Genomic DNA, 27,894 nt, shown 5'->3' with positions numbered 1-27,894 from the left:
TCTTTATTTGCAATTGTCATTATAGATGCATGTTTCAAGAAATATTACATTTTACATACATGAATATTGAATTTTAAATAATGAGTCATAATTTTTCCAAAGTTTTATTGCTGTCTGTTTTCAATAGCATATAATTGCAGATGAACTTTTTTTTTTAATTAGAATGATTGGTATTAACTTACTTTTACTAATTCAAATTCAACAATGTTACTGCATGAAATAGCCTTTAAAAACAATTAAAAACATGTATTTTACTTGATGATAATTTTCGCTCAGATAAATGAAAACATTCCCTGTCTGGTGTCGGATTGTGAAATTTAAAACTTTTCTTGGCGAATCTTAATAAAACTTTTCGCATTTGACTTTATGGCTCCTAATTAATTTTTCCTATTTAAATTTTACTTAAGTCTCGACAAAGTTTGTTATTACTTATACTGTTATAAAATTATTAATATTATAATATTGTACTTTCGTCGTTTTACTCGGGTTACTGTTTCGGTCATCTGTATCAGATACTTACTCGGTCTTCTCTTAATACTTCCATGTATTTCAAAAACTTGTTGAGTTTTAGTACCTCTTTTATTTGACTAATAAACATAAAAAGTAATACAAAAAGACTTTGGAGACTTTGTGGTTGTCAGAATTCATTACGATCGGTTCAATGATTTAGTGTAACACGGATAGTTTGCATTTACAATAATGATCCAATTTAGTAGGTTTTAGGATTTTTTTATTGATCAAATGGTACTTACGTTGTACGGTAAGAAAAACACGTTTGTAGGTGTAATAGGACAGTGCTTTTTGGGTCACTTTACACGTGTACTCTCCGGTGTCCTGGTGAGTCAAGTTCCTGATTTCCAATTGATGGTTATCTTCCCTTTTCCTTACGATATATTTCTTATGATCATCTATAATAAATTAAACAATATTAATGATTTCAGAAAATTTTATTTGTTTAAAAATTAGGATTACTTTTTGAATTTAATATTGACGATTGATAAATTGGTTTTATAAGTACGTAACTTGCGTTTCAGTACGTACCGATAATAGGCACTAAATCCTTGTACCATTGCACGACGGGTTTTGGGTAACCTTTAGCTACGCAATCGAGTTTTGCTGATTTCGACTCCTCTCCTATGAAGCTATCTTCCTTTACGCTCAAATTAACTTTTTCTGAAAGTGATTGAAATACACATCATTTATTATACATACACTAATACACCTCATCAATATTATTCAAATATACGTGAATATGATATTATAATGGAAAAATAAAAGGCTGTTAATGTCCAACACAAAGGCCTCATATCTCTAGTAGAATGCTTAGAATGTAAATCATCATGCTGGTACGATTTAAGTTAGTTAATATACACGTCACAGAATTTCATTCGAAACATGAAGTTTTTTCGCGACGTTTAATTTAACAAATCAACTGTACATGCCCAGATTGAACAGCAATAAAGGTTAACTAAGTATCTTAGTTTATAAGTCTAGCACCTTAAGCCATACATTGTCTCCAGTTTTCGAATAAAAATCTACATAGGTACAGATATAGATACCAAAAAATTATTAACGTTTCAAGAATTCAAACGTACATATGTATGACTTTAAACGTACGTATGTAAATTATCTGTACACTATTTAAAACTTCAATAAAACCTTAGCTTTGTATTCATTAATACAATTAAGTAAGTATATGTAACATAAAAATTAACGTGGAATGTTGTCAGGAATACTAAAAGCTTTTTTCCACGAAATGCCACTTCCAATCCTCTTAGTGGAACTGAACTATTCCTTATGTGACGGCATCTTAGGTTCTACAGTTTTATATCAATAATATTAAATGATAAATTATGCATTTTACAATCTCTGTTAGAAAGTAAAATTTTATCTCTTTTTATTTAACTTATATTTATACTTAATCACAGGTTAAGAATAAGTCAAAAATATTTTACTTACCACCTACAAGTATTTCCAGTTTTTCACTGAGAGATCCGGCTTTACAGGTCCAGTTACCGCTATCTTCTATCTTGGTGCTATGGATGATGAGTGGTACAAGGCTACTGACTAGAGTTTCGTTTTTAGGCCGTTCTACATATACCCTGGTATTCTTGACAGAGCGTCCTTCAACAATATTGCCGGAAGGCGAGTACCATACGATTTTCTATAGAGAAAGAATAGATAACCCTTAGTCATAGCGAGCTTGCGCTTGGGTCAGTATTATTAAGTAAAATGTTTATACATTGGAAGAATTGAAGCAAGGCTATTCATCGCAAGCGGTCTCCGTCACACCCAGCCAAACATAACAGTTCGAATATATCGAACCGCACGCCCTTTGATATTTTTCCAAAATAACATATATTTATTAATATCTCTAAAACTACTGCTTTGACGTGATAATCTTTTAAATACTATTGAACAGTAGAATATTAATATTCTTTGTCAATGAAATTCATTTTTCATTGTTTTATCGAATTTGGATGTATCGTCCTCGTCTAGGTCAACAGTTACATGATAAAAAAGCGTGGAGCTAATACTTGTTGACTTCCAGGGAGGATGAATTATATACGCATGTAATTGTATTTAATTAACATGACTTTGTATTTTAAAATGTTGAAAAAGGGTCACTAATGAGTTTCTTGCCGATTCTTCTCGGTAGAATCTGCATTCCGAACTGGTGGTAGCTTCACTTAATATAGTTTGTTAAATGACAATCTAAAAGTGCTTGTAAAAGCCGACTTGAATAAAGTATATTATGATTTTGATTTTGTTGCATATATTCACATATATATTATGAACGAATTGTATATATTTTTTTCGAGTTATCCGATTCTCAGTTTTCGTTGCACCGTCATTTAATCTTTACTGTAAAGAATTACTGGATATGACTCGCATGCTACTTATTGTTTGTACAACTGGAACTGTATAAAGTTTCAACTGCGAGAGAATGAAAAAGTTAAAAATGGATACAAAAAAATCATTCATTATAATGTAGTGTAAGTCACTAAATGTTTCATTAATAGCTTTTTCTAACTAGAACTGTTTGAATTCGAATTCGATATCAAATCATAAAACCATTAAAAAAAAGGTATTATACATATAAAAATAAATTTCACAATATGATCGAATGGACAATCAAAGGTACATTAAGAAATATTTACATTTATTTGTAAGTTATAATTTCGTATACTCGTCTGTCACTTTACAAATTAATTCGAATAGTATGTAACAATATAACTACTGACCTTTTAATTCAAACTGTGGTAATTATAATGGGATTAGAAAATTAATTAAAGAAATATTGTAATATTTTAAAAGGTATTATATATTATGAAACGAAACCAGGATTAATTATACAAGCAATATCAAAACATTCCAAAATTATGCCAATCTGAAATAGGGAAGAGAAAGTAAAATTTCGTACAAGATTAATTATATTTATTTGCATTACCGATCTACGATTATCTTTAAAATTAAACGCAAATAAAAAAAAAAAAATCAATAATAACCCGTCGTGTTTAATTGATTGAAGTGGTTATTTTATTTCAAAAAGAAATGTTGTGTATGCAAATTGGCTAAGATATGTTGATGATTGGTGAATATGTGGGAAAAAATCATGACGACTGGTACTTTGGTGTGCGGCGCGTAAACCAATAGTTATGTGTCTTAGGATAAAGACTTTTTTAATTGGAGGACTTTTATTCTACCCGTGCGAAGTCAGGGTGGATTGTTAGTAATAGCAAATGAAAACAACTCAAATATTTTTTCAAGAAAAATAGAATGTTAACGGAAGTTAAGTAGAGCAAAGGAACTTTTAAATTAGAAAAAATAATGTCATATACGTGAATACTGGCAACATGTCTCCTTAGGCACTTTGTTAAACAGAATTTATTAGGCGCGTGAAATGTGAACTCGACAATTTTGTTGAAAGTAAAAAGTTTCCTCTTATTTATTTACATGTATAGGATATACGTGATTGTTTTTAGAAGGAATCGTATGAATATAATTGAGGATTTTTTCGAGGGTATATTGGTAAAATGTAATTAAAACTTTATAGGAAAAAATATTATAGGGAAGAGTGTGTACCTTTTTATAATTTTCTAAATCTATCGTCATTTTAATATGTATTTTTATACTTATTTTATATTACAATATTATGTTATGAATTTAAATTATTATTAATTTCATGAACGTACCTCAGGCAAATTCAGTCCTTTACAGTAAATTGCTTTCTTCTCGCCGACATTGTAAACTGATGATCTTGCCATGACCTGCAGGAAAGGCGCCCCATCGTCTATTTCCGCTGTCAAGACTGAAACAAACGTGTAGTTTTGAATTATTGTTCGACAACGCAACAATAACGAGATTCAACTAAAGCAGAATTGGAGAAAATTTGTTTCAGTACATTTCATCTGACGGCAGTGACTGATCCATTTCACGCCTTTAGATATGATACGTATTTATATAATCTTTGTGTATCTTCTTTTTTTTTATTTATATACTAAATAGAACACATTAAAAATGTACACTATTCTGAAATGACATAGTGGATATAATACATGAATATTAACTGACAACCGCAGGCAGTATTATAATTCACTTCTTGTTAGGAAAAAAACGAGACGATAAATGGATATGTCAAATGAATATATTGTATTATCATATCGATTTTATAATTTATTCTCACGACAAATCAAACAATCCGAATGAAATGTTCCTTTTATTTATGTATTGATACGTTAACGCATACTAGGCACATAAATATTGAAGCCTTCGTAAAAATATCTGAATAAATGAAAAAGGCAATTTTGTATCATAATTGATAGTACAAAACAACCTCCATAACATGCCTAGTTAAAGGATTTTATTTTTCTGATATTTTTACGGATATTTATGGTCCATTCAAATAATAGGAGTAGTGGTCTCGCATAAAAATACGGTTTTAATGTAAAAGCATAAACTATGTATTAATCGTTAACACGTTTATATAATCTTGACAATACTGGATTGTCGAAAATTCGGTCTAGCAGTTAGCTAATAAGGCTCAAATCCCGAGGTCATGGGTACAAGCCCAGAGTCGGACTAATAAAGAGTTTTTCCGTAAATAAATTCGCAGTAGGAGCTCGGAGCCTGCAATTTGGCAGTACATAGACCCGTGCCCCGGAAAGCATGTTAAAGTGTTGGTCCTAGGCTTGAACTCTCCCTGTTGTTGTAGGATATTATTATTGAATCGGATTATAAAAATGATTAGAGCGTGCAATTGTGTGTATATTTGCGCACAAACGGGTGCGAAAAGGAATCAGAGTGAGTTCATAATCATCAATAAAAAAATATGTTTATTAAGTTGGTTTACAATCGACGAACATCATATGTATGAAAACTTCCTCTCTTAGAGATTGAATTTGTTTTTTAAATTAAAATAAGAGTAATTCCGAGATATCATGTCATTAGCTACTTTATATATTTATTTGAAATAAACGATTTCCAATTGTTTTAAATTATTATTTTTTTTTGCAGATGAAGATATAATTCTACTCCATATATTGGTGTAGGTTAACTTCAATTACCTCCAAAAAGGAATTAATGCAACTCATATGAAGTAATTTCAGGTATAATTATATAGCCACGCTTTAGAAGACAATTATATTTTCGTAACCATTAATATCGCTACTTTCTAGTGCTCTCACAAGAATTGCTAAGCTAAGAATTGTTATATTGTTTCTGACAGTATATATTATAATATATCTTGAATCACTTATGCGATATACAACCAAAAATATAGAATATCGCGTTGAGAAAGCATACCAATGCATGTTAAACGTGACCAACGTATGCGAATATTGCCATCGCTTTGACCGTCCTTGTCATAGCGACTATAAATAAACACTTTAATTTCCTCTCATATTTTCATTCTGCTTATAGTTTATTCATAGACAGAGGCAACGTTTAAAAAGAAAATACTATTCAACTTACTGCTCTTCGGATTCTAGTTTAGAAAATTTCGAAAAGACATAAAATTCAATCCCAGCTGATTTTTATTTATTTATTACCTCTTTATTGCATCCAAACTTAAAACTAAAAATTACAATTTTGCTACACAAAAGTTGCATGAGGTGCATTTTTGTGAATCTTTTGTAAATAAAAGGTAGCGCTTAAATCAATAGTTGTTTTTGTATTCCACATTAATTCCATTTAGTTAAAATATGTAAAACATTAGTCAACAATTGTAGCAACGAGACAACCTCTCAAAGTTATATGCGACATTTAAATACCGACATAAAAAGATAACTTAGTGTCGTTGTTGCGAAAACTTGCTAAATGTTTGTATAAAAACATTAGGAATACGAGAAGTGCTGAAGAGACTTGGACGCGACGGTCACAAAGTACAAAACTTCATCTTACTGTTGAGTGGCGTCCATTAGCAAGTTAAGATTTGTATCGGAGATTTAGTAGAAAGCTTAGTTACCGTTTACAACGACAACGTTAAGGGTTGAGTTGAGTATAAATTTATACAATGCTAAACATAACATATTTTATTATGTTAAATGAAATTATATTTACTTTATAAGTAATTTAATATTTAAATCTAGATTTATAAATAAACTAAAACACGTATAAATTAGAAAAAAAAAACTGATTCTGTATTTATATAAAGGCATTTCAGTGTATGATTGAACCGACTTGGCTTAGTTCAATAAGGCCATGTTTCTACGAACTGCGTTTTTGCGTTACAGTTTTTCAAATGGCAGGTACAGATTCTCCCTCTACTCCTTTTATTAAAGTAAAATAAATTATTATCATAAAAGAAAATTAATAGTAACAGTACCTTTGATAAATAAATTGTTATACTTTAAGCTTGGAAAAAACCGTTACTGAAAAAAGGATTTTATTTGACCTGTTTCCTATTCCTACTTTTTAGGACAAACGCGCTACTTTGTACGCAAACAAAGTAATCAAACATAGGTAAGTTTATAAAAAAACATGTACGGATCTTCATTTATATTTTGATTGAATAAAATGTAAATTTATTGATTTAATAACGTGTTACGTGTAACGAAACCTTGATTTGAATTGAATCGTTTTGCTCAGTACATATTTAAATACATAGTTTTTGTATTGCTTTACGTCCGACTTCCGCTAACGTGTTTTTATTTCCATGTTTCTTAATATATAACTTTTGTTTTTAAATCGGACTCATTCATTTCAGATGCTCTGAATCATTTGCGATTTGTCTAATGGAGTTAAGGTGCGTAAATTATGAAATATGAATAATGACATTGTACTAAAATATAATGTGACTTTTATTTACAAAGTAAATTCTTCTTGCGACACGATGAGAGTGTGCAGGCATGTATTAAGATAATTAAGTGAAAGTAATATCATAATTAATAGGTCAGTCGTTTAAGCAACGGGTCCACAATATAAGGGTTTGTGTTTGTGTATTTAAGGATTGGTATTTGTTTTATACTGAAATTAAAAGTTCTGCTCTATTCTGGTTTCTCACAATATATTTAAGCGAACATTTTAATTGGTTTATTTTGACAAATCTCTTGGTAAGGAAATGCTTCTTGACGAAAGAGGTCATGGAGGCTGTCATTTTATTACATAGTAAAATACGGGCCTGGTGATGGAGCTTTAAAAGGTGGATAATCTCTTTAATTGCAACTATTAAAACGCTCGGTGAAAATGATTTTTTAGTTTGATGAAAATATATCTCCCACAAAAAATATATACGATTCAATGAACTAAAATGTATAAAATAATTCTTAGATAACTTAATAACGTAAATAAAGCCTAAGTGCTTTCTTTCTCTCGTGACTAGAATGTCAGATAATAAATTAAATTAATTATACCGTCAAAAAAAAGAAGCAGCTTCAATTTTTGAAGCTGTGATTGTTTACTTATTTTGAAATCGACTAAAAAGTAATTAAGTAAATATTATAAATATATTCATTCCAATGTTGAAGAAATTAACGGTTTGTTTGTGTAATTGTTATACGAACGAAGTTCATAGATTTGTACTGCAGTTGTCATATCGTAAAAACACAAAACCATTGACTCTGAGTATGATCTCCTTTCAGGCCTATCAGATTGCAGTTTTATCAGAGGGCTTGAATGAAAAAAAAAACAAACTTTATTTTTCCATAAGATTATATATATTGTAATATTAAATTTGTTTGTGTATTTAATTATATAATCCAATAAACAGTATTATTTGTGTTAACAATAAATATTTCTATAAAAATTCCGTATTTAAAATCCATAATTTTTATCTAATTCGTCTCACGTCTTGAAGATATAAAAAGAAAATTTCTAATAATCTTAACATAATATGGTCGAGCTGGTTTTTGGACGAAGCGACGTCGGATTTGAGCAGCACGTTCGGTAAATGTGCTTAAGCATTTATCCCGCGTTCATATTATATGTTATATTTTTGTTACAAATTTACATAATTTTCGAGAAAAAATATTTTGCTTGCATCAAAATATTACTATTGTTTTTGTAGATACTATTTTAAATACGGAATAATTATAATAATAATAATAATTATAATACGATTTCCGAATTAAAAATAGTAATATCTATAAAATTTCAAATGCTTATTTTGCATAGTTTAAGTTACATAATAGAAGATATTTCACAAAAAATAAAGCGTCTAGAAACTTTATTGCAAAGACGACCATTAGACTTCTGCAGAGGTTTATCGTTAGCCACACAGAGTAGCCATTTCTATTGGATTATAGTCCTTATTCTGCATAAGATAAGAGCAAAATTATATTAATCTAAGCTCAATTTTATTTTAACCAAACTCTCAAAGAAATGCCAACGCAAAAGTATACAATTGCATATGCGGTTTGCTAGCCCGTGGAGAATTTTCAGATTTCAAAGGCCTTTATCAGTGACCTAGTGTGTATTTTAGCTTTATAAATTACCGCTACATTTAACCTAGAGGCCATCCTGGTATATATCGACAACAAAGGCAGTTAATTATGTAATATTATTAGCATTATTGCATCGACAAAATCTAATGAAATATTTTGTGTTTAATAGTCTATTCAATTCGAACGCCAATATGATGAAATATTGTTTTATTGAACACTAAACATAAGTAACTTAATAAGCTTAGAACCTTTATATATATAGATATATTTATAAATATTTTAAATTGATGTAAATTTCTTTACTATTACTTATATAACATAATTACTTAATACAAAAAATACTCTATAATAATATTAGAAATCTATAAGTAACTTTATCTGACTATCTGCCTGTCCACTTGTTACGCTTTAACGGCCAAACCACTAAACTTAATTGGTTGAAATTTGATATAAAGTAAGCTTGAACCCCAAGCAAATACATAAGCTACTTTTTAATACCAAACACCCCTAAAATGCTAACAAAGTCGCGAGTGACATCTAGTGATCAATAAAACATTAAAAATAAAGTATTTTAAGCATACTTTCAATTGTCAATAGGTAATCTAGTAATTTTTATTTTATAATAAAAATGTAGACGTTTTCGTTTTATTAAAAGTACGATATGTCTATGAGATACTAAAGTGCACAAATGTACCTATGTCTAATCACAGGTGTGCTCCACACTCTCATAGTCTGATGGGACGGCAATCCGATTCGGCTGGAGAGCTCTTCTGACTTTCGAGACAGGTGATTGTTACACTGTTAACTTTCTAATTCCAGACAGATTTTGTTAAATACCAGTTTAACTCGAGACCTCATGATCTTTAACTTTACAAGTTGAACACGAGGCCAGGTTGTGGTAGACAAACCAATACTATGTTAACAGTATAATAAGTAATTTATAAAGTGTATGTATTTTGAATAATGGACTTTAAAAATATTTGGTCAATGCTTACTTTACCCTCTCAAGCTCGTTTCGTGTTATATATTAATATCTATATTAATATTATAAATGCGAAAGGAACTCTGTCCGTCTGTCGGACACAATTTCGCGGCTAAGCCAATGAACCAATGTTGATTAAATTTTGTATGATCTTCAAGAGGGTAAAGTTAGATGAGCGATTGTATAACTATTGAAGTATTTTCGTCACAAATTGAATTCAACGCGTGCGATGCCGCGGTTTCAGCTAGCTTACTTTATTTATACACACTGCGTCAGATTGATTACATGAAGAATGTTAAACATGGCGGACATGGCGTACGCCAAAATTCGTTTTAACTCGTTTGAGTAACACGAACAAATGACTGTGGTTGGTTCTCAGCGTACGAAATTGGGAATATTCCTTTTATATTGTACACACGGACATCCCTGTGGTGTATACAAGAATGTAAATGAAAATTCCACTCAAATTTTCTCAGTTAATACTGAAAGAAATGAAAATGTATTTAATATGAGAGTTATCATCGAAGCTGAAATGTATAATAACATTCCATTTTACTTGCAAATGAGGGACGATGTAAAAATGACGATGATATAAAACATATGCAGTTTAAGAGAAATCAAATTGACGGTTTTTTTTAACAACGCATATTAATATAGAGATTGTTATGGTCTGGTAACAAGACGTGAATCTTAACCTACGATTTTGAGTTCCAACATCGTGAGGAAACCTGCACGTGATGGCTGAGAATCTGCAACCAAAAGCAGTGGAATAGCTGGTAGAGTAAGCTCCAAATCTACTTCTCATAGGGGAGAGAAGGCTTTTGTCCAGCAGTAGGATGTTAAAGGGCTGTTAGTTTATACAAGATGTTAGATCTAGATCCTCGGACAATCGTATTGTGGTGACTATATACCTCTTCCAATGTTAACCAAAAACTACTGATCTACCTTCCGCATCTAGTCGGTTCTTGCCACTTTATTCAGATAATTTTCTACCCTTCTATCAAGTCAAGTCAATCGTGGTTCATAAAGAGGTGTAAGATTATTTTTTGCATGTTATAGTACACGACATACAAGGAGTCAACTTTTTTTTTTATATATGTAGACGGACACGTAAATTAACTACCTACTGAACTTACTACCTAAATGGTTACCACCACCCATAAATATTGTCGCTGTAGGAAATATTAACCATTTCTTACATCGGCAATGCGTTCCCGATCTTAGGACCGATGTTATGTCCACTACACAACAATACTAAGTATTGGTGCTTGGTGGGAGAATATATGATGAGTGGGTGATACCAACCCAGATAGATTTGCAAAAAAAACTACCACAAAGACTGCACTGTACATATTTTTGCTAGTTCAGTGCGCACCCGGTTAGGAGTTGCTGCACGCATATTATGCTCTATTTTTCGAGGTAAATTTTCATTACAAAATTCTTCTTTTAGGATAGTGTATTTGAAGTGCTCCTAAATTTAATATGTTAAACTAATTATCTTCTATTTATTTTATGTTTAAAAACGAATAATATACGAGATTTGTAATTTACCAACGAAATGTGTGTGTGTGAAAATTACAATTTGTTGGGTCGACCTGTTTCAAATTTTATTGAGAGAACTGAAGTTAAATATAAAAACAACAATACAATTCATTTTAATTAGATTAGATGTTTATATGAATGATTATACTTTAGAAAAATATTTCATTTCAATATGAGAAGAGTCAGTAACGAAAACGACGAATTAAAAATAAATTAAACTTATAGGCTCTCAAATATAGTAAAGTAAAAATATAACTAATAAATTAAGGAATGGTACGGATTGTAATTACAGATCATACAGAATTTAAAGGCAGTTCATAAGTGGAGTGGAAAATATTCCTAAAATTTTTGTCATTATTTCAACTGAAAAAACTGACATAACTGTCATTTTGGGTGTCAAGTTTGTTCCATATTTTCAACAAAATAAAACAAAGCTTTCCATATTTGATATGTACGTGTAACTTAGGTTAGGTTATTTTCCTATTTTCTAGAAATAGTTTTAGTTAATAAATATGAGCCCTCCCCTCAATGTTGCGCACGCGCCAATGCAGCTTTTTTATGACTAGCGATATTGTAAGATCTAATGTGCGTCAAATATTTTTAATGCAACTTTGAGTCCGTATATAATGTGATACAACTTTATTGGTTTAATAGTTGTTAAAGAACATCTATTATGTTCCCTCATAATAATATGATTAAGTGTTCTATCTGTTATATGCTTATCTAGTTAATCATATATTTAAATGACGTTTAAAAATGAATTATTAAATTTTGAAATCTTTAAACTTATTCTTGTTTAAAAATGTCGCTCTGACGCGTATTATAATAGATTTTTCGACTATTTACAAACTTTTTACTTGTTTGGTTGTTGTCAGGCAGTTCGACAGGCTAGAAATAGAATTCTTTGTTGTGAAGTGTATTATATATATAAATTTTACAAAAAGGATTTTACAATATTAAAATGTAAATCTTAGTGGATTGAAAAATGAACTGTCACCAGCGAAGGCGGTTGGTGAAATCTTTTAAAAATGTATTTGCTATGTTACCTACTCCAGTGTCCAAATGTTATTCCAACATACTTATATTTAAATGTTCTTTTATTTCCAATAAAATTATCTGGTCTAGATCTGGGACGAGCTTTTTATATGTATATTAATTATGATAGATGATCTATTCCATTAAAGAGTTTTACGTTTGGAGTTTACATTGAATAACTGTTCGTAAGTGACGTAATTACGCTGACGCGAAGGTGCGGAGTAATACCTGTCAAGATGATTTATTAACACCATCTTATTGGTCGCTTCAAGTCAGAAGACAGTTTACCAGCATTATACCTAATATAGTCACCCCGTAATATTATTATGTCTGAAATATTCATATTGCATATTAACGGTTCGAATATTAGATACGAATCAAATTAAGAGTTATTGTATCAATAAATGAAATGATTTATATTGACTTGTTGCCTTCTCTCATATTTGAGTAGTGGTGAGTAGGTTGCAGATTTCACGACGATTGGTTGCAGGTTTTTTAAATCTCTTTTTGTTCCCCTAAATCTGGTCCTGATTAGTTGAGTAGTTAAGACGCAAAAGCGTAACAAACACACAAACAAAACATTTTGTATTCATAGTGTTAGGTGCAATTGCAAATTTCAACGTAAAATCTGGAAAAAAAAACATTTTTCATTCAAACAAGTAGAGGTGCATTTTCAGTTTATTTTGCATTACAAGTAAGATTTATGCTTAATTATGATATGAGTATCTCGTAAACAAAGTCCATTCAGAAATATTATACACAAGCTTTGATAGACAATACGTTAGTTAAATATTATCATTTCGCATTTAATAATAATGGAAAAAATAAGCTGAGTTATTTATAATGTAATAGAAAACCCAAAAATTCCAAAAAACTTTATATTTTGTCACAATAAATAACGCGATCGTTTCAAATGTATGCAGAACTGCTTTGCACAATACGTTGCAGCAAGTTAGTTTAGAGTCGAACCTATTAGTCTTCTGGCAACGTCAAAACGAGTGGCGAGGCAAAATAAATCGTGCCGCTGCTGTTAGTATACTAAAATCAAAATATATCTTCGATCACTGGATACAATAGATGTTTCAATAAAAAAAAAACAATTGCTCTTCATTGGAATAGTGTGTTTGTCAATAAGTTTGTAGTTGCCCAATAAATTTGTCTATTGATATTGTTTAATGTTAATGTTTATTTACCTTCGACTAGGATATTTATCAATCCGGATATCACAACAGTAAACTCCAGATTGATATTGGCCTAATCTCTCTGTTTCGTGCGATCGCACTGACGGCAACATAGTGTTAACAAACTTCTAATTCCACCGCAAACTTGTTCCAAGTATCGGCTATAGAGTTGCTATTTGTATCCGTTCCACTATTTGAGTTAATTGCCAGTTGCCTCAGAATTTGAGTTTGACTAATTTAAACTGTTTTGCTGTTCTTGTTAAATTTGTAATTAAAATTATGAAAAATTAAACTCTCTGCTATTGCTAGTCTGGAATTTGTAATACATTTGAACTTCAGATTTCCATTAATTACTAGAGCCAAATTACACAGATAGATTTTTTTTTCGACTGAGTAACATGTATTTTTTTTTAATTTAATTTTCATTTTTATTTTTATTTTTACTAAACATCAGCAGATCTTCGCTGGACTACAAGCATGCCGTCTTCTTGGAAGACGTGGCCCACACAGACATTTTTTTCATTTTAAAATAATATATAATATAAATAATATAATATATAATATAACATGTTAGCATAGTCACACTTGCATCTTACTTATATTGTTTCATAACACTTATTAGGCAGTAAGCGCCGCATAATAACTACCTAGCTTTTTCATCTAGTGTACTGTCCCTGTAAGAATTAAGCATGCTTTTATCAGACAGTATATGCATAAAATTATTGTAGATATGCATTCAATGGATCATTTATTGCCTAAGGCTTTGCAATATAACTTCAAGCTACGATCCTAAGGGGCGTAGCGGTAGCTATAAACTTCATGTAATCTGGTAAACGATTCTTGTTAACTAAATGTTAATTAAATGCACTTGGGTATGTACTCATCATTAGAAACAGGCGCGTATAGCTTATATATAGTTTATATTGAGCATAATGAGTGGGCTCAGCTAGTTATTTAATCTTTAATTAAATATTTTATTGCATATTAATGCTGATATTCCAAAATACTTTTTTCGCATTTCAATGATATATTAAAATATTAATAAAAATAAGTAACACGTCTCACGCAAATTGCATACCTATATGTAAATGTTAAACGTTACAAAGGAGATACACATTATCAAAATAAACTTTTCCAGCTAAAATATTGACATTGGTATTTAAAATTTGACTTTAAATATCACCTTTATTAGCCTTAAATAAAAAAAAAAAAAAAAATAAATTTATTATTCATAATCTTTGACACCTTATACTCTGACATTACATGGTTCAATACATAGTTCTATTCCTTTAATAATAATAATATAATATAATATGTAGATGGTACAATGCTATACATTATTGAGTCAGAGTGAACGTCTGTGTCCGTGCTAGTATAAACTGTGTTACAGACACAGGCGCCTTCCTCTTGCAGTTCATTCACAATTCTCTGCACTATGTAAAGGTTTTGGTAAGTATCAAAACTTAATTTACTATAGGTACTTATCACTAATTATAATTTATATTTGCATGAAATGGGTACGTATTGTGTGTGTGTGTGTGTGTGTGAGTGTGTAAGTGTGTGAGTGTGTGTGTGAGTGTATGAGGTGTGTGTGAGAGTGCGTGTAGTGCATGTGTGTAGGTATGCATGTTTCTTATATTAGAAGATATTATTTAATATATTAAAGGAGCAATTTAAATTTGTTTATAGATGCGTTCGTAAGATTTTTTGCGAAGAGTTGTTCAGTCTCATCGTACGTTAACTTTTGGAGAAAGCTACTTATAACAGTTTTACATTTAAATTTAGGTAAGGAGTATATTTTGCAGATTTCATTAATTGCGTTATACAGGTGGCTGCTAAGACATGGGTAGCTTCTTCTCGCCATAGCAGTTTTGGTGGAGACAGGTGGGCATACAGGATCTTTACGTCGTTTATTTTGCTGTCGTAATCTTGGGTCGTAGGTCAAGGATGCATGTACACGTAAAGTGATGTTAAGTGCACAGAGCTGCCGGACAGTGAGTACAGATACGTCTTTATAAAGTTGGGTAGTCGGGTACCGATAAGGTTTGTGCAGCATGATTTTCAAGACAGCTCTTTGTGCTCTCTCAAGGCGAAGTAAATGAGTTTTAAGTGTACCACCCCAGGCAGATATGCAATAGGTAAGAAGTGACTGGGCCAAGGCAAAGTATACGGTTTTCAACAGTTGGTCGGTAACTACTCTTCTTAGTCTTTTCATTGGAGACATCAGCTTGCGAACACGTGTAACTGTCACACTGATATGCTTTAGCCAACTTAATGTATTGTCGATATGCACCCCCAAATATTTAACACAAGAGCTTCTATGTATAGTAGGGCAGCTACAATTGGTCAGTGTAGGGTGACAATTATGGGCTTTAACGTCTGGAATACTAGGCAGTGAAGCAGAGTTCGCTGAGAAAGGGACATAGTGGGTTTTAGAGATATTTAACGTTAATAAATTCAGTGAAAGCCAATCCATCACGATGCCAAGAGCATTTTCAGCTGCGTGGTGAGCAGATTCCCATGTTTCTCCACTTATGAGAAGCGCAGTGTCATCTGCATATACGAGTATCCTACAGTTTGGGATTGACAGTTGACACAGTCTATTTACAAATATAATAAATAGGGTGGGACCCAACACGCTGCCCTGTGGCACGCCAAATGTTAGATTCACATCGTCACTGATATAGTTGTCTACCTTAACTCGTTGGTTACGGTTTGTAAGATAATCACGAAAGATGTTTAGAGTGATATCTCTTATTCCCAAGCTTTCTAAACTACGCAGAAGGATGGGTATAGAGACAGTGTGGAAAGCTTTGGCTAAATCAAGAAATATCCCTATAGTTTTAGTCCTACAATCAAGATTTTTTACGATTTGGTTTGTTAGTTCAAGAACAGCGTCCTCTGTTGATACGCCTCTCCTAAACCCGTATTGATTTGGCGCAATTATGTTGTTACATTCGAGATAGCTGAGCAATCTTTTGTTCAGAACCTTCTCCATAATTTTAGATAGTGTAGTGAGGATAGATATAGGCCTATAGTTTTCGACACGGTCACCATCTCCACCCTTATGTACTGGTGTAACTAACGCCTTCTTAAAAGTGTCGGGGAAAATACCGTTGACGATACATAAGTTACAAATATGCGTTATTGCTGGAACAAGTACATGTCTGGCAGACCTAATAACTGAGGCTGGTATTCCATCGTGACCTACTGCACAATTATGTTTTAATTCTATGATTATATTTTCTATTTCTGAGAAATTCGTCTCAAGTAATACGAAAGAGTTACCTTGAGGATTAATTAGGCTATCGAATTCAAAGTTTGGGCAAATTACACGCTGACCCTGCGCAGCCTGCCTAGCAAGGTTCGCTCCTACGTTTGCAAAATACTTATTTATAGCATTAACAGAGGAAATTGGATCGCTGCACATATTAAGGAGTTCTCTTGACCTACCTATGGGAGAGGTGTTCTTGTAGGTGATAGTTTTTATAATGTCCCAGGTTGCTTTGGGGTTACCATTTGCCTTCAGGAGTTCTTTTTGGTCAAAATTGGATTTAATAGTCTTCAGTAAATTGTTGCAGTAATTTCGGTATCTAGAATATATTAGTTTAGTAGTGAGATCATTAGGATTTTCTCTTGCTTTTTTATGGAGTTGATCCCGATTTCGCACGCACCTCAAAAGGCCAGTGGTCATCCATGGTTTAATAGTCTGCTTCCTGTTACCAACTTTTTTTAGCGTAGTGTGTTGATTTATTGCGTCTGATATAATGGAGATAAGTTGTTCCGCACTTTGATTGGGATCTGTGCTATTTAAAACACTTGAAAAATCAGAGTTTTCTAAGCAGCTAATAATACCTGGAAAGTTTAAATGTCGTATCATAGTTTTAGGTATTGTAACATTTAGAGGGTTTCGTTCAATGCAAAACAGGATAGGTGCATGATCAGTAAAATATGAGTCCAGAACCAAAGTTGTAGAGGGTTTATCTGTTTTTAATAGGACATGATCCAGGCAGTTTTCCATGCGAGTAGGGAGAGCGTGAGCAGGCAGTAGCCCGTGAAAAGCCATTGTATTTAAATATTCTTCAGAGTTAGGGTCATTATTTCCAGGTCGAATATTTATGTTTAAATCTCCAATCACACTTACAGTTGTTGTTGACGCCAAAGACTCTAAGATATTGTTTAAAGAGTTAAGGAATTTTTCTATATTTCTGACTGAGGGTGAACGGTATATTGCAACAATCGCTGTATCCAGACCTAGCCTCAAAATAAGACAGTTTGCATCCTGGAAAACTGGTTCCTCCAACCTATGAGTCACATCTGAACTTACGTAAACTACCACCCCATCGTTTTGGTTGTTGAAAGAGGATTTAGCTGAGGTAAAACCAGTTAGAACAGGAATATCTGTGATTTTACTCAACCAGCACTCAGAGAGGATTACTATATCACACTTAATGTCCATGGAATGTATTAAGACATTGAGGCCATCAAAGTTGCGATTTAGGCTTCGGATGTTGACATGCAGTATATTCAAAGTTGGTTTCGTAGTGTTTATATGCTTCAAACATTCGTCTGGCAAACTCGCATGCGACCGTGAGATATTGAAAGATTCCACAGAATCAATAAATTTATTTAAGTTGTCCTTATCGAATTTGGAATATTGAACGTTAATGACCAGTTTGTCTCTGTGCTGCAGAGTATAATTTGTGTAAGTACTTTAGTGTAGAATTTAAGCTCTTCTATGTTTTGTCTATTTATAATAAGGTGTTTGGTGTGAATGTTTTGGGTGTGTAGCTGGAATTGTGTTGTGTTGTGTTTAATAACAAATTTTGTTTCATGCAAAAAAATTAATAAATTACGGTTAATTACTAAGTGAGCCATATCACATAATAGTATCATAAAACATATCATAAAAATAAGCAAAACGGCTTCTACAATCTTTGGATATAAATAACAAATAATTATTGAATATTGGCTAAGTATACTAGTTAGATGCACCATACAAGTTGCCCACCAACCAACAAGACCATTTAATGTAATACTAAACTTAAAATAATAATAAAGTTTACTTAATAAATTGTGTGAAATGACATTGAAGTAGTTTGTACAAGTTAGTCATTTTTTTTTAGCTAAGAGCTTGAGATTTATTGCGGAATCGATTCGAATTTGCGGCTCACCTTCAGCTTTACGCAGGAATACGGAACCTCGTGAAGTCCAGCAGTACATATACCCATTTTCTAATAGAACCTACATGATGTGAGCCAATGCTTGCTCGACAAAATATGAGTCTGAGTCTGTACAATAACAATTAAATACTCATACAATGATCATACTACACTACAAACAATGCTATACACGTTATGTTACAAATATCCTATAACGTATTATATTGGAAAACATTCTTGTAAAGTGTGCGGTTTATACCGTATCGATATATTACTCTGCAATGTAAACCACTTTTGGCGGTTCTGTGATCAAAGTTTGATAATAATAGATTTATGAAGCGTTAAATTTATCCATTGTATAACTTCTATTTTAACATTAAATATTTCAAATTTAAGAAATATTTTCTTTTTACGTTCTAAATTTCGAACTTTACATAAATATTTTAGTTTTCATGTAATTAGAAAGCATGTTTAAATTGTACATGAATATTATAAAGAGGATTTTTTTATGGCGCCTATATTTGTTTATTCGTAATTGTTAAAGTCTATAACTAATGAACCGATTTTATTATACCTCTCACGATTAAAGAGTTTACTTATCTAGACATAGTATATTTATTTCGATAATTCAGTTTGTATGTATATACAATTTTAGTCACAAACTGAATTCCACGCGGGCGCAGCCGCGGGCACATTTCGTAAACTATAAAATATCTCCATTCTTCAACTGCAAGGAGGAACATGACATTGTTATCTGTCGCATTCTAAGCAAAAAATTGTATATTGCTGCATTCACATCGTAATACAATGGTCTGTCGCTATTGTTGACACTTATGTACAAGAAAAAAGCGCTTTGAACTGATTTTACACTATCACATATAAAATACGACTAGTACGTTTAAGGATTTGAATAATAATAATATTAACGTACATGATTTACATAGTTGATACGGTGTTCGAGATTATTAATAATATACTTATTATAAAATAATTAAATAATATTAAAAAAATATTATAAAATACTTATTATATAATAATTGTTAAAACACAAAATAATATTTTGGCATATGTTCTTTAAGTATGTAAAATCAATGGAGCGCTCTCACGAAGAAAAGCTTCATGAGTAAGAGTCCGGATTTTGGGGTGACGTACCCCCCTTTTGTTACACATTGAATTAATACAGTGTACTGAACTATCTCAAGCAAACTTTATTGCCTTTATATCTGGCGAAAACTCGTGCAGGTTTCACAGGTGCAAATTAGGCGACGTTACTGGACAAGGCGCCAATGAATAGATTTTTACGAGGAATTTAAATCCGCGTAGATTTTTTTGAGTCTCTGTCCATTTTAATGCTCAGAAGAAAGGCATTCAGTTTTATTTTAATAAAGGCAATGTTGTATCTCCGCTTCGACAGATGTGCGACAACCTTACGTGTTTAGTAATTAACAATACGGTGATAATATGTACCTACTCAATTTACATCGTTATCAATTATGTACATCCCGAGTTGTCGCAATTAATTTTATAATCCAGGGGTTTTCAACCTTTTGAAATGCATAATAAGAATGAAAATAAAAAAATAAAATAAATCCTTTAAGAATATAGTAAATATATTACAACCAAGTGCAACTTTTTGAGACTAGGTATTTTTTTACGTTGAAAAGAGATTTACGAGTATCTCCTTTAAATCAGGGCACAAATAATACTCGGGCGTACAGAAATGTTTAAGAGCTGTATTTTTTCAAATACGTGCACGGCAAAAACCATTTAAAACTTTACAATGACTTATTATGAAACAAATAATATGTTATGCTATTTTTTCGATCTACTATTTATATCCTATGTAAGCAATCGCAGGAGTATTCATTTATTTCTTTTTAATGAATATCTGAGTAATACGTGTTTTATTAAAAACATATTGCATATTTTTTTATTAAAAAAATACATGTTATTTTTCAAAATTAAGATAAAAAAATTATCAGATCAGATACATAAACTTGTGGCTAGAGCGTGGGAATATTAACGGTAAATTGCGAGCTCAAACGCTGTTATCGTGTGCTTCATTTATACTTATATATTATCTCGTGCTCGGTAGTGGTGAAAATCATCAAAAAAAAAGATAAAATCTGCTTGAAATTGAGTCATTGGAGCAGCGTGGTGCAATTGAGCTCAAAATCTTATTCTCTAAAGAAAAGTTTTGTTTACAATTCTATGTACCTGGATGTTTACGAATTTCATTCAAACATTTTCTTTTTCGGTTAATCAAAAACTTAAAATCGATATTCTTAAATATATAACCTAAAAACATTTTTTAATATTGTACATAATCGCATATCTCCCTGAGGGCGACATGCTTATAATATGGCCTTCATTAACACTAAATTCATTGTTGCCTAATTAACATTAATTATACTACCGAAATGAATTTAGATTTATTATAAAGCAACGTACTGTATTTATTTCTGGCTATATATATATAGCCAAAAGGTTACATATCAATGCACTATATATATATAAACCTATCTATGATAGTGCGTTGATGTGTAACCTAAATCCGAATCGACGCTTATACGGTAGTGGGAATCAAATGAACGGTCGATTGTGCATCATAGCCAAACTGCTTTTAAATATAAATAGTTTATTAAATCGGCAGTTTTTAGTGTATGTATGTAAGACGGATTTTGTATGTGTACTGTACGATATTTTATTTTTAAATTTTAACGGACCTCGATTTAAAAAAGTATCCGAGTATTACCTAAAAGAAGGCAAGGTTATATATTATTTTATAGACTAGTAAGATATAAAAACATACTATAAATTTAATAAATTATATATTGTAAATATTTTTATAGAAGAAAAAATTTAATTTTATGTATATTTTTTTAATTTAAAGTGAGCAAAATTTTCTTGATTAAAAAATTTTATCGCAAAATAAAATATTATTCTCTAAAAATAAAAGCATTTTTTTGTTATTAATGCGGAATAGGAAAGATTATACTCGAAATGCACATTCTGTTCAAAGCGATCTGGCTTTCACCGAATTACTGAGATTTGTATGCACAAATCCACATGAAATATTACTCAATCTTTGTTCATAGAGTGGTTTGTTACAGCTCATTTTTACCTTAAAATACAAATTGTATTTTTGGTGTTAAAACATTTTTAGATAATTCTACTTTATTCATGCTTTTAATATTCTAAAATATAACGACGGTATTTGTACCTTTTCGGATTAAACGGCGTATAAATGCAATTATGTTTAACGAAATTATATTTAGGAGGGGTAGGGAATTAAAATTAATCTATATGAGTCAAATTATATAAACAAAATGCAAGAATCTAATCAAAGTCTTTTTTTTGTTATGACCCCGAGTCGAGTAGTGTTTTCACCGGTTTTCATGGGTACGCCACTCCGAGATCTCGGGTTCGATTCCTGGCCAAGTCGTTGTAGAAAAAGTTCATTAGTTTTATATGTTGCTTGGGTCTGGGTGTTTGTGGTACCGTCGTTACTTCTGATTTTCCATAACACAAGTGCTTTAGCTACTTACATTGGGTTCAAAGTAATGTATGTGATGTTAGTAATGTATATGATGTATGATGTTGTCCAATATTTATTTATTATTATTATAATCTTTATTTATTCTCACTCATGTATAATACATTTTTAAATATAAAATACAGAGGCCAACCAGTGGCGGAAGCAGGGTCCAAGCCACCGGTGGTCAGGGCCCCAGAGAGAGGAACTTCCTCACAATACGCGCCGTGCCGAGGAGTACTGCCTTCTGAATCAGGCTCTTGACCCAGCTGCCTAACGAGAGCCTCTTAAGGTGTTGGTCGAGGCTCTTGGCCATTAGGCCATTCGCTGAAACGACTATCGGCACAATAACTGCTGTATCCACATCCCACATGTCGACAACCTCGTGAGCTAAGTCAAGATATTTTATTTGCTTATCCTACTCAGCCTTCACGAGATTCTCGTCATGAGGGATGGTGACGTCAACAATTATCGTGCGGCGCTCTGACCGATCTATCACCACTATATCAGGCTTGTTGACGACAACAGTCCTGTCAGTGATTATAGATCGGTCCCAGTACAGTATGATATGACCATTCTCGAGAACTGGGTCCGGCACATACCTGCAGTATGGTACCTCTGATACCACAAGACCGTATCGAAGAGCAAGTTGTTGATGGATAATCTTGGCCACTTGATTATGTATGTGCAAATACTCTCCGTTAGCAAGACGAGAACAACCGGAAATAATATGTCTAAGGGATTCGCCCGGAGTGTGACACGTCCGACATATGTCCACCGTGCCATCCCTCACAATATACTTCCGGTAATTGTTCGTCATGATAACTTCGTCCATAATTGCACAGACAAAACCTTCGGTTTCACCGAATAGGTTGCCTAACCGTAGCCAAGATACGGACGCCATAAAGTCCAAATCGGGTCCATGAGGGCCCGATAAAAGCGTCCGTGTAACTCCTTGCTCTTCCATACCCCCTTGCGGTTCTCAGTACTTAGTACTACAGGTTTGTATTATTATTATTATTGTTATAGGATTGTTATTGATGATTGAAAAATCATTTTGACTTAAAACGAAAATAACGCCTTCAAATCCATCGCCATACATGTTTATAATTCATATTGTTCTCGACAGTGAAGGAAAATAGTGAGGAAATCTGTACCGTGTCGAATGACATTCTGACCCAATTTGTGTAACCACCAGCTTACTTTAATTAAGCGTGATGCAATGAGTCTTAATTTTTTTATGAATTTATGAAGAAAGGAGGTCTTTTACCAGCGCTGGCAAATACAGTAGCTGCTATTTATTATTATTATCATTTTCAAGATAAAATTGTTGAAAATTTATATCAAGAAACCTATAATTATTGATAATAAAACGTATCATATTATTTTTCTCTTGGATTATAAAAATACATACATAACAATGTATATCTGAAACCTATAACACATGTTACAAAACCCGTATAAGTTAAAATCAAGCGAGCGACGAGCGACTTCGGTCATTAATTAGCAGTTATAGGTCGGATGGAGTTTAACAGTTTATAAATTAAGTAACTTTTAACAATTTTAACGTTACAATGTACTGTATTTAACTACTAATTAACTAATTTAACACTAATATACATATATTACTAATTGTAAAGTAATAATAATAAAATATGCAAAGAATACAGATATAAAATGTATAATTTTACTATAAAAAAAAACCTTTATTTTTTGGAAATCTGAAAAGACAGGTGGGACAATAAATTGCGTACCCAAAATGTCCTTGGTTTTATAAATGGACGGTTCTATATTTGGTTATATTATTCATTGGGGTTGATTTAAATCCTTTGAAGGGGTTTACTTCATTAGTTGGTATATTTTTTAATTTTCCTCTAGTTGTTTATGTGATCAGATTACGTATTTAATTTATAAAAAGAGAATACACATTTAGAATTTCATTTTGTGTTATAATTCATGTAAGGAAGAAACAAAAAAAATGCGGAAGTCACAGGAACCTCGACGCAGAATCGAAATTAATGGTTACTGAAATCATTTATAATCAAGGAAATTCGATAAATAACTATGGAGTAAAATAAATAAAAATATAGAGTTTTCTTTAACGGTGTTTAATGTACATACAATCGTAAGGAGAAGATACGAAGTATATAGTACCACACGCACCCACAAGGGAGTGACGGCAACATGAGATAAGAGAGCGTCACAACGTTTACCGTTTTACTCCCTAAGCGCGCCAATACATGTTTCTCACATCAGTAGAAAATTACAAATAAGATGATTTGAAAATAACAATAAACGTCTGTTTATTTAAAGAAATTACCTTTAGATATTTATCGACGATGCGAAATGCCTTTAGACTGTCTTATGACAGAGAGGTCTCCCTTCTATAAATTTGATATAAATAAAGCTGTATTTCCTAATGATGACAACAACCTTCAGTTTTTGTTAATATATTTACTATCCATAACGGTGCAGTTTACGTTACATTCGGAATCTGGTTTTTTAAAAAATATTACAAATTGAAATTGTTTTTAGTATTTTATTACATAATAACTGTAAAAATAAATCTTATCATACGGTATGGATAAGCGTCAGTCGATAGTGAAACCGGTTACAATGTTCCGTTCAAAGAGATTTACGAATACAAATCCGGATAAAATATTGTTTAAGCTTGGTTTTTAAACTTTTATCAGTCGGTTTGTCGAAGTTTTGAGCGTGATTGACATTTGTTAGAAGATAAATGGTGTATTTGTTTGGAAGATGAATCGTGGCTGCTCGTTCTGCATACATACCAGTACATGTGTACATTGTATGTATTGCAATGTATATGTTGCAGTCAACTGGTTAAATTAGCCTTGTTATTAACAGCCTAGACACGTTATTAGACTATTATTCTATGAATGGAAATGAATTGGCTAAGTGTCATTCCGGCCGCTGATTAAACAGCGCCGTTTAGTAAACTGTCTAGACGTTTTATTGGATGGCTAATTAAGCTCTTTGCTTGCGACATGTATATATAATAAAACGAATTCATGTGCAATTTCAATTGTATAATACTAGTTGTTGCCCACAGCTTCACTTGCGTTTTAGTGTTATCAGTTTGCTTCATACTGAATTTCTTCAAATTCGGTTCATTCGTTTAGCCGTGAAAGAGCAACAGAAATACACACAGAGTTACTATCACCTTTATAATATTAGTGCAGAAAAGAGTTCATATAATGTCTTACTGTTTGATGGTAGGAGGATATTCTCAACCAAACTTCGGGCTGTTTTGAAAAATTGACGACAGAAAAACCCAATAACATTTTAATTGGCCCGATCCGAGGCTTAAATCCACTTCAAAGTTTCAGTTACTAGGCCAAAGGAACCGATAATATTAAGTAAGAACCATTTTTTTAAAGTTTTGATTGTACACATATTTACAATTTCTATATAGTAGGAAAATATAAATTTGGATATTCGATATAGACAACCTGAGAGGACGAAAAGTTTCCAATGATAACTCGAGACTTTTATTTGTACGAGTATGGATTCAGTCATTTGTAATTTAGGTTATTGACTTGGGACACGGTAATGTTATCTAACGTTGAGATCACCTTTTAACAAGCACGGCTGTCCTTTGACTTTCACAAACTGTACGTTTGTCAAAATTTATCATATTATTTCAGGGGTAAAATGATGTATGCTAATATTTAACACCTCGGATTATAGAAAACAGAAAAAAGAATCTGCATATAAAACATTTAAGCAGAAACGACGAAAGTATGACGCTTCAACGTTTATATATATTTATATCGGTACATCTTTAAACTACTAGAAAGACTATAATATACGAATTTAAAATACTGAAATTTATCAAAAGTATAAAATATGGCATTTATTATAAAGAACTTAAAATTAAGGTTAAGACCTTTACTTGGTGGTAGGGCTTTGTGCAAGACCGTCTGAGTAGGTACCACCCGCTCATCAGATATTCTACCGCCAAACAACAGTACTCAGTACTGTTGTGTTCCGGTTTGAAGGGTGAGTGAGCCGGTGTAACTAAAGGCATAAGTGACATAACATCTTAATTCTCAAGGTTAGTGGCGCATTGACTATGTAAGGAATGGTTAATATTTCTTACAACGCCATTGTCTATGGGCGGTGGTGACCACTTACCATCATGTGCCCCATTTGCACGTTCGCCCACTAATAACATAAAAAAATATATATGTTTTCAATTATTTGTTTATTTAAATACGATTAATTGCATAATGTTCAGTTGAAATATGAAATCTTGTAAGCTTTTTATTAATGATTATAGGAAAGTACACTGTTGTCTGAAATACAGATATTTATCACAATTCGTTACCGCTTTATCAATCTCTAGTCTTTTATCCGAAGGTTGTCTCGAAGACATCGCTCTCTTAGCAATGAGACAGCCTTTTGTATATAGCATTAATTTTATTTTTGTTTCTGACCGTATTTATATCTTTACGCTTTTTGTGTATATTAAGTAAAGAATTTTTTATTATACTTTTCTATTACAGCCTTAACCTTGTTGATTTGTTATTTTTTAACGTAATTGTAAGGAACAGCGGTATTGTTATACTGATAGATTAAGCCGCTAAACTGATTTACATGGAATTTGTCATGGATATAGTCGAGTCCTGATAAAGGCTACTTTTTTAAATTCATTCCACGAATTGTGTCAAATTGGGGTTGGCGGTTGGTGTGTTATAGAAAAAGTTTTATAAAGTTCACGCGTGTCACGTTTGTGTCTAGTTTTTTTAAATATAGAATTTATACTCACAAAATACTAGACTTGATCCTAGTCATTTATGATTTCGTAAAGACTATACGAGAAAATATATCTGTTTATCTGTTTTTGGGAAATATATTAATTTTATGTTTCTTATGATAACTAGCATTTATTAAATCACTTGCTCTTCCGCATCGTTGTGTTAATTGTGTAATTATTTAACGTCTATGATTCAATTCTCACTGTGTTCAAAAGATACGATGACCTCAACAGGGATCGAGTATTTCAATACTTACACACTGTAATAATGTGTGTAATTACGAAGAATTCTGATCAATTAAACTTAACGGTGACGTTGTTTTATCAGGAATGTGAAAAATCTAAAATTCTGACCGAGGCTTTTTACAGGATAGATTAGCCAAACACGTGGGATAAAGTGCACAAATACGAGTGTACTCTTCATTCACTCAATTTCATAAGCCGACGGGAAAGCAAATCAGTCACGACCGAAAAGAGTTCAGGCGCAGAACTAGCAGCTTTATGTGATTTTCGAAGCACAGGAGAGTCGTCACTGCCAATTTCCAGACTCCGGCCAACTAATGAGAATTTCTCGATTGAAAAATTCGACAACTTTTAATGACTCGACATGGGGATTGAAGCCTCGGGATCAGCAGGCTTATCAAGCCATTAGACGAACGACGCAATTTTTAAAAACATCGTGTAGGTATATACGATTGTAATCGAAAACAGCTTTAATTACAGGCAACATTTTCGAAAAATATAATTTTCATATCTTATTATAGTCCAGGAATTGGTTTACGATCGGGGTGATTT

The 27,894-nt window shown here is 32.0% G+C and overlaps 1 protein-coding gene across 1 annotated transcript in view; it reads right to left on the bottom strand.

Moving 5' to 3' along the window:
* The window catches only part of LOC113392034 (neural cell adhesion molecule 2-like), a 108,317-nt gene that overhangs the window by 4,842 nt on the left and 75,581 nt on the right, over window positions 1-27,894 (bottom strand). Inside the window, exons 2-5 of the mRNA XM_026628244.2 lie at window positions 4,197-4,312; window positions 1,960-2,164; window positions 1,042-1,173; window positions 753-908 (exon numbers count right to left, since the gene is read on the bottom strand). Of these exons, the coding sequence (XP_026484029.2) occupies window positions 753-908; window positions 1,042-1,173; window positions 1,960-2,164; window positions 4,197-4,312 (609 nt within the window). The remainder of the gene's footprint in view (window positions 1-752; window positions 909-1,041; window positions 1,174-1,959; window positions 2,165-4,196; window positions 4,313-27,894) is intronic.

This window comes from Vanessa tameamea, chromosome 10 (assembly GCF_037043105.1).
Source record: "Vanessa tameamea isolate UH-Manoa-2023 chromosome 10, ilVanTame1 primary haplotype, whole genome shotgun sequence".
Classification (NCBI taxonomy): Eukaryota; Metazoa; Arthropoda; class Insecta; order Lepidoptera; family Nymphalidae; genus Vanessa; species Vanessa tameamea.
The sequence above is the reverse complement of the archived record's forward strand: the minus strand, read 5'-3'. Positions and strand labels throughout refer to the sequence as shown.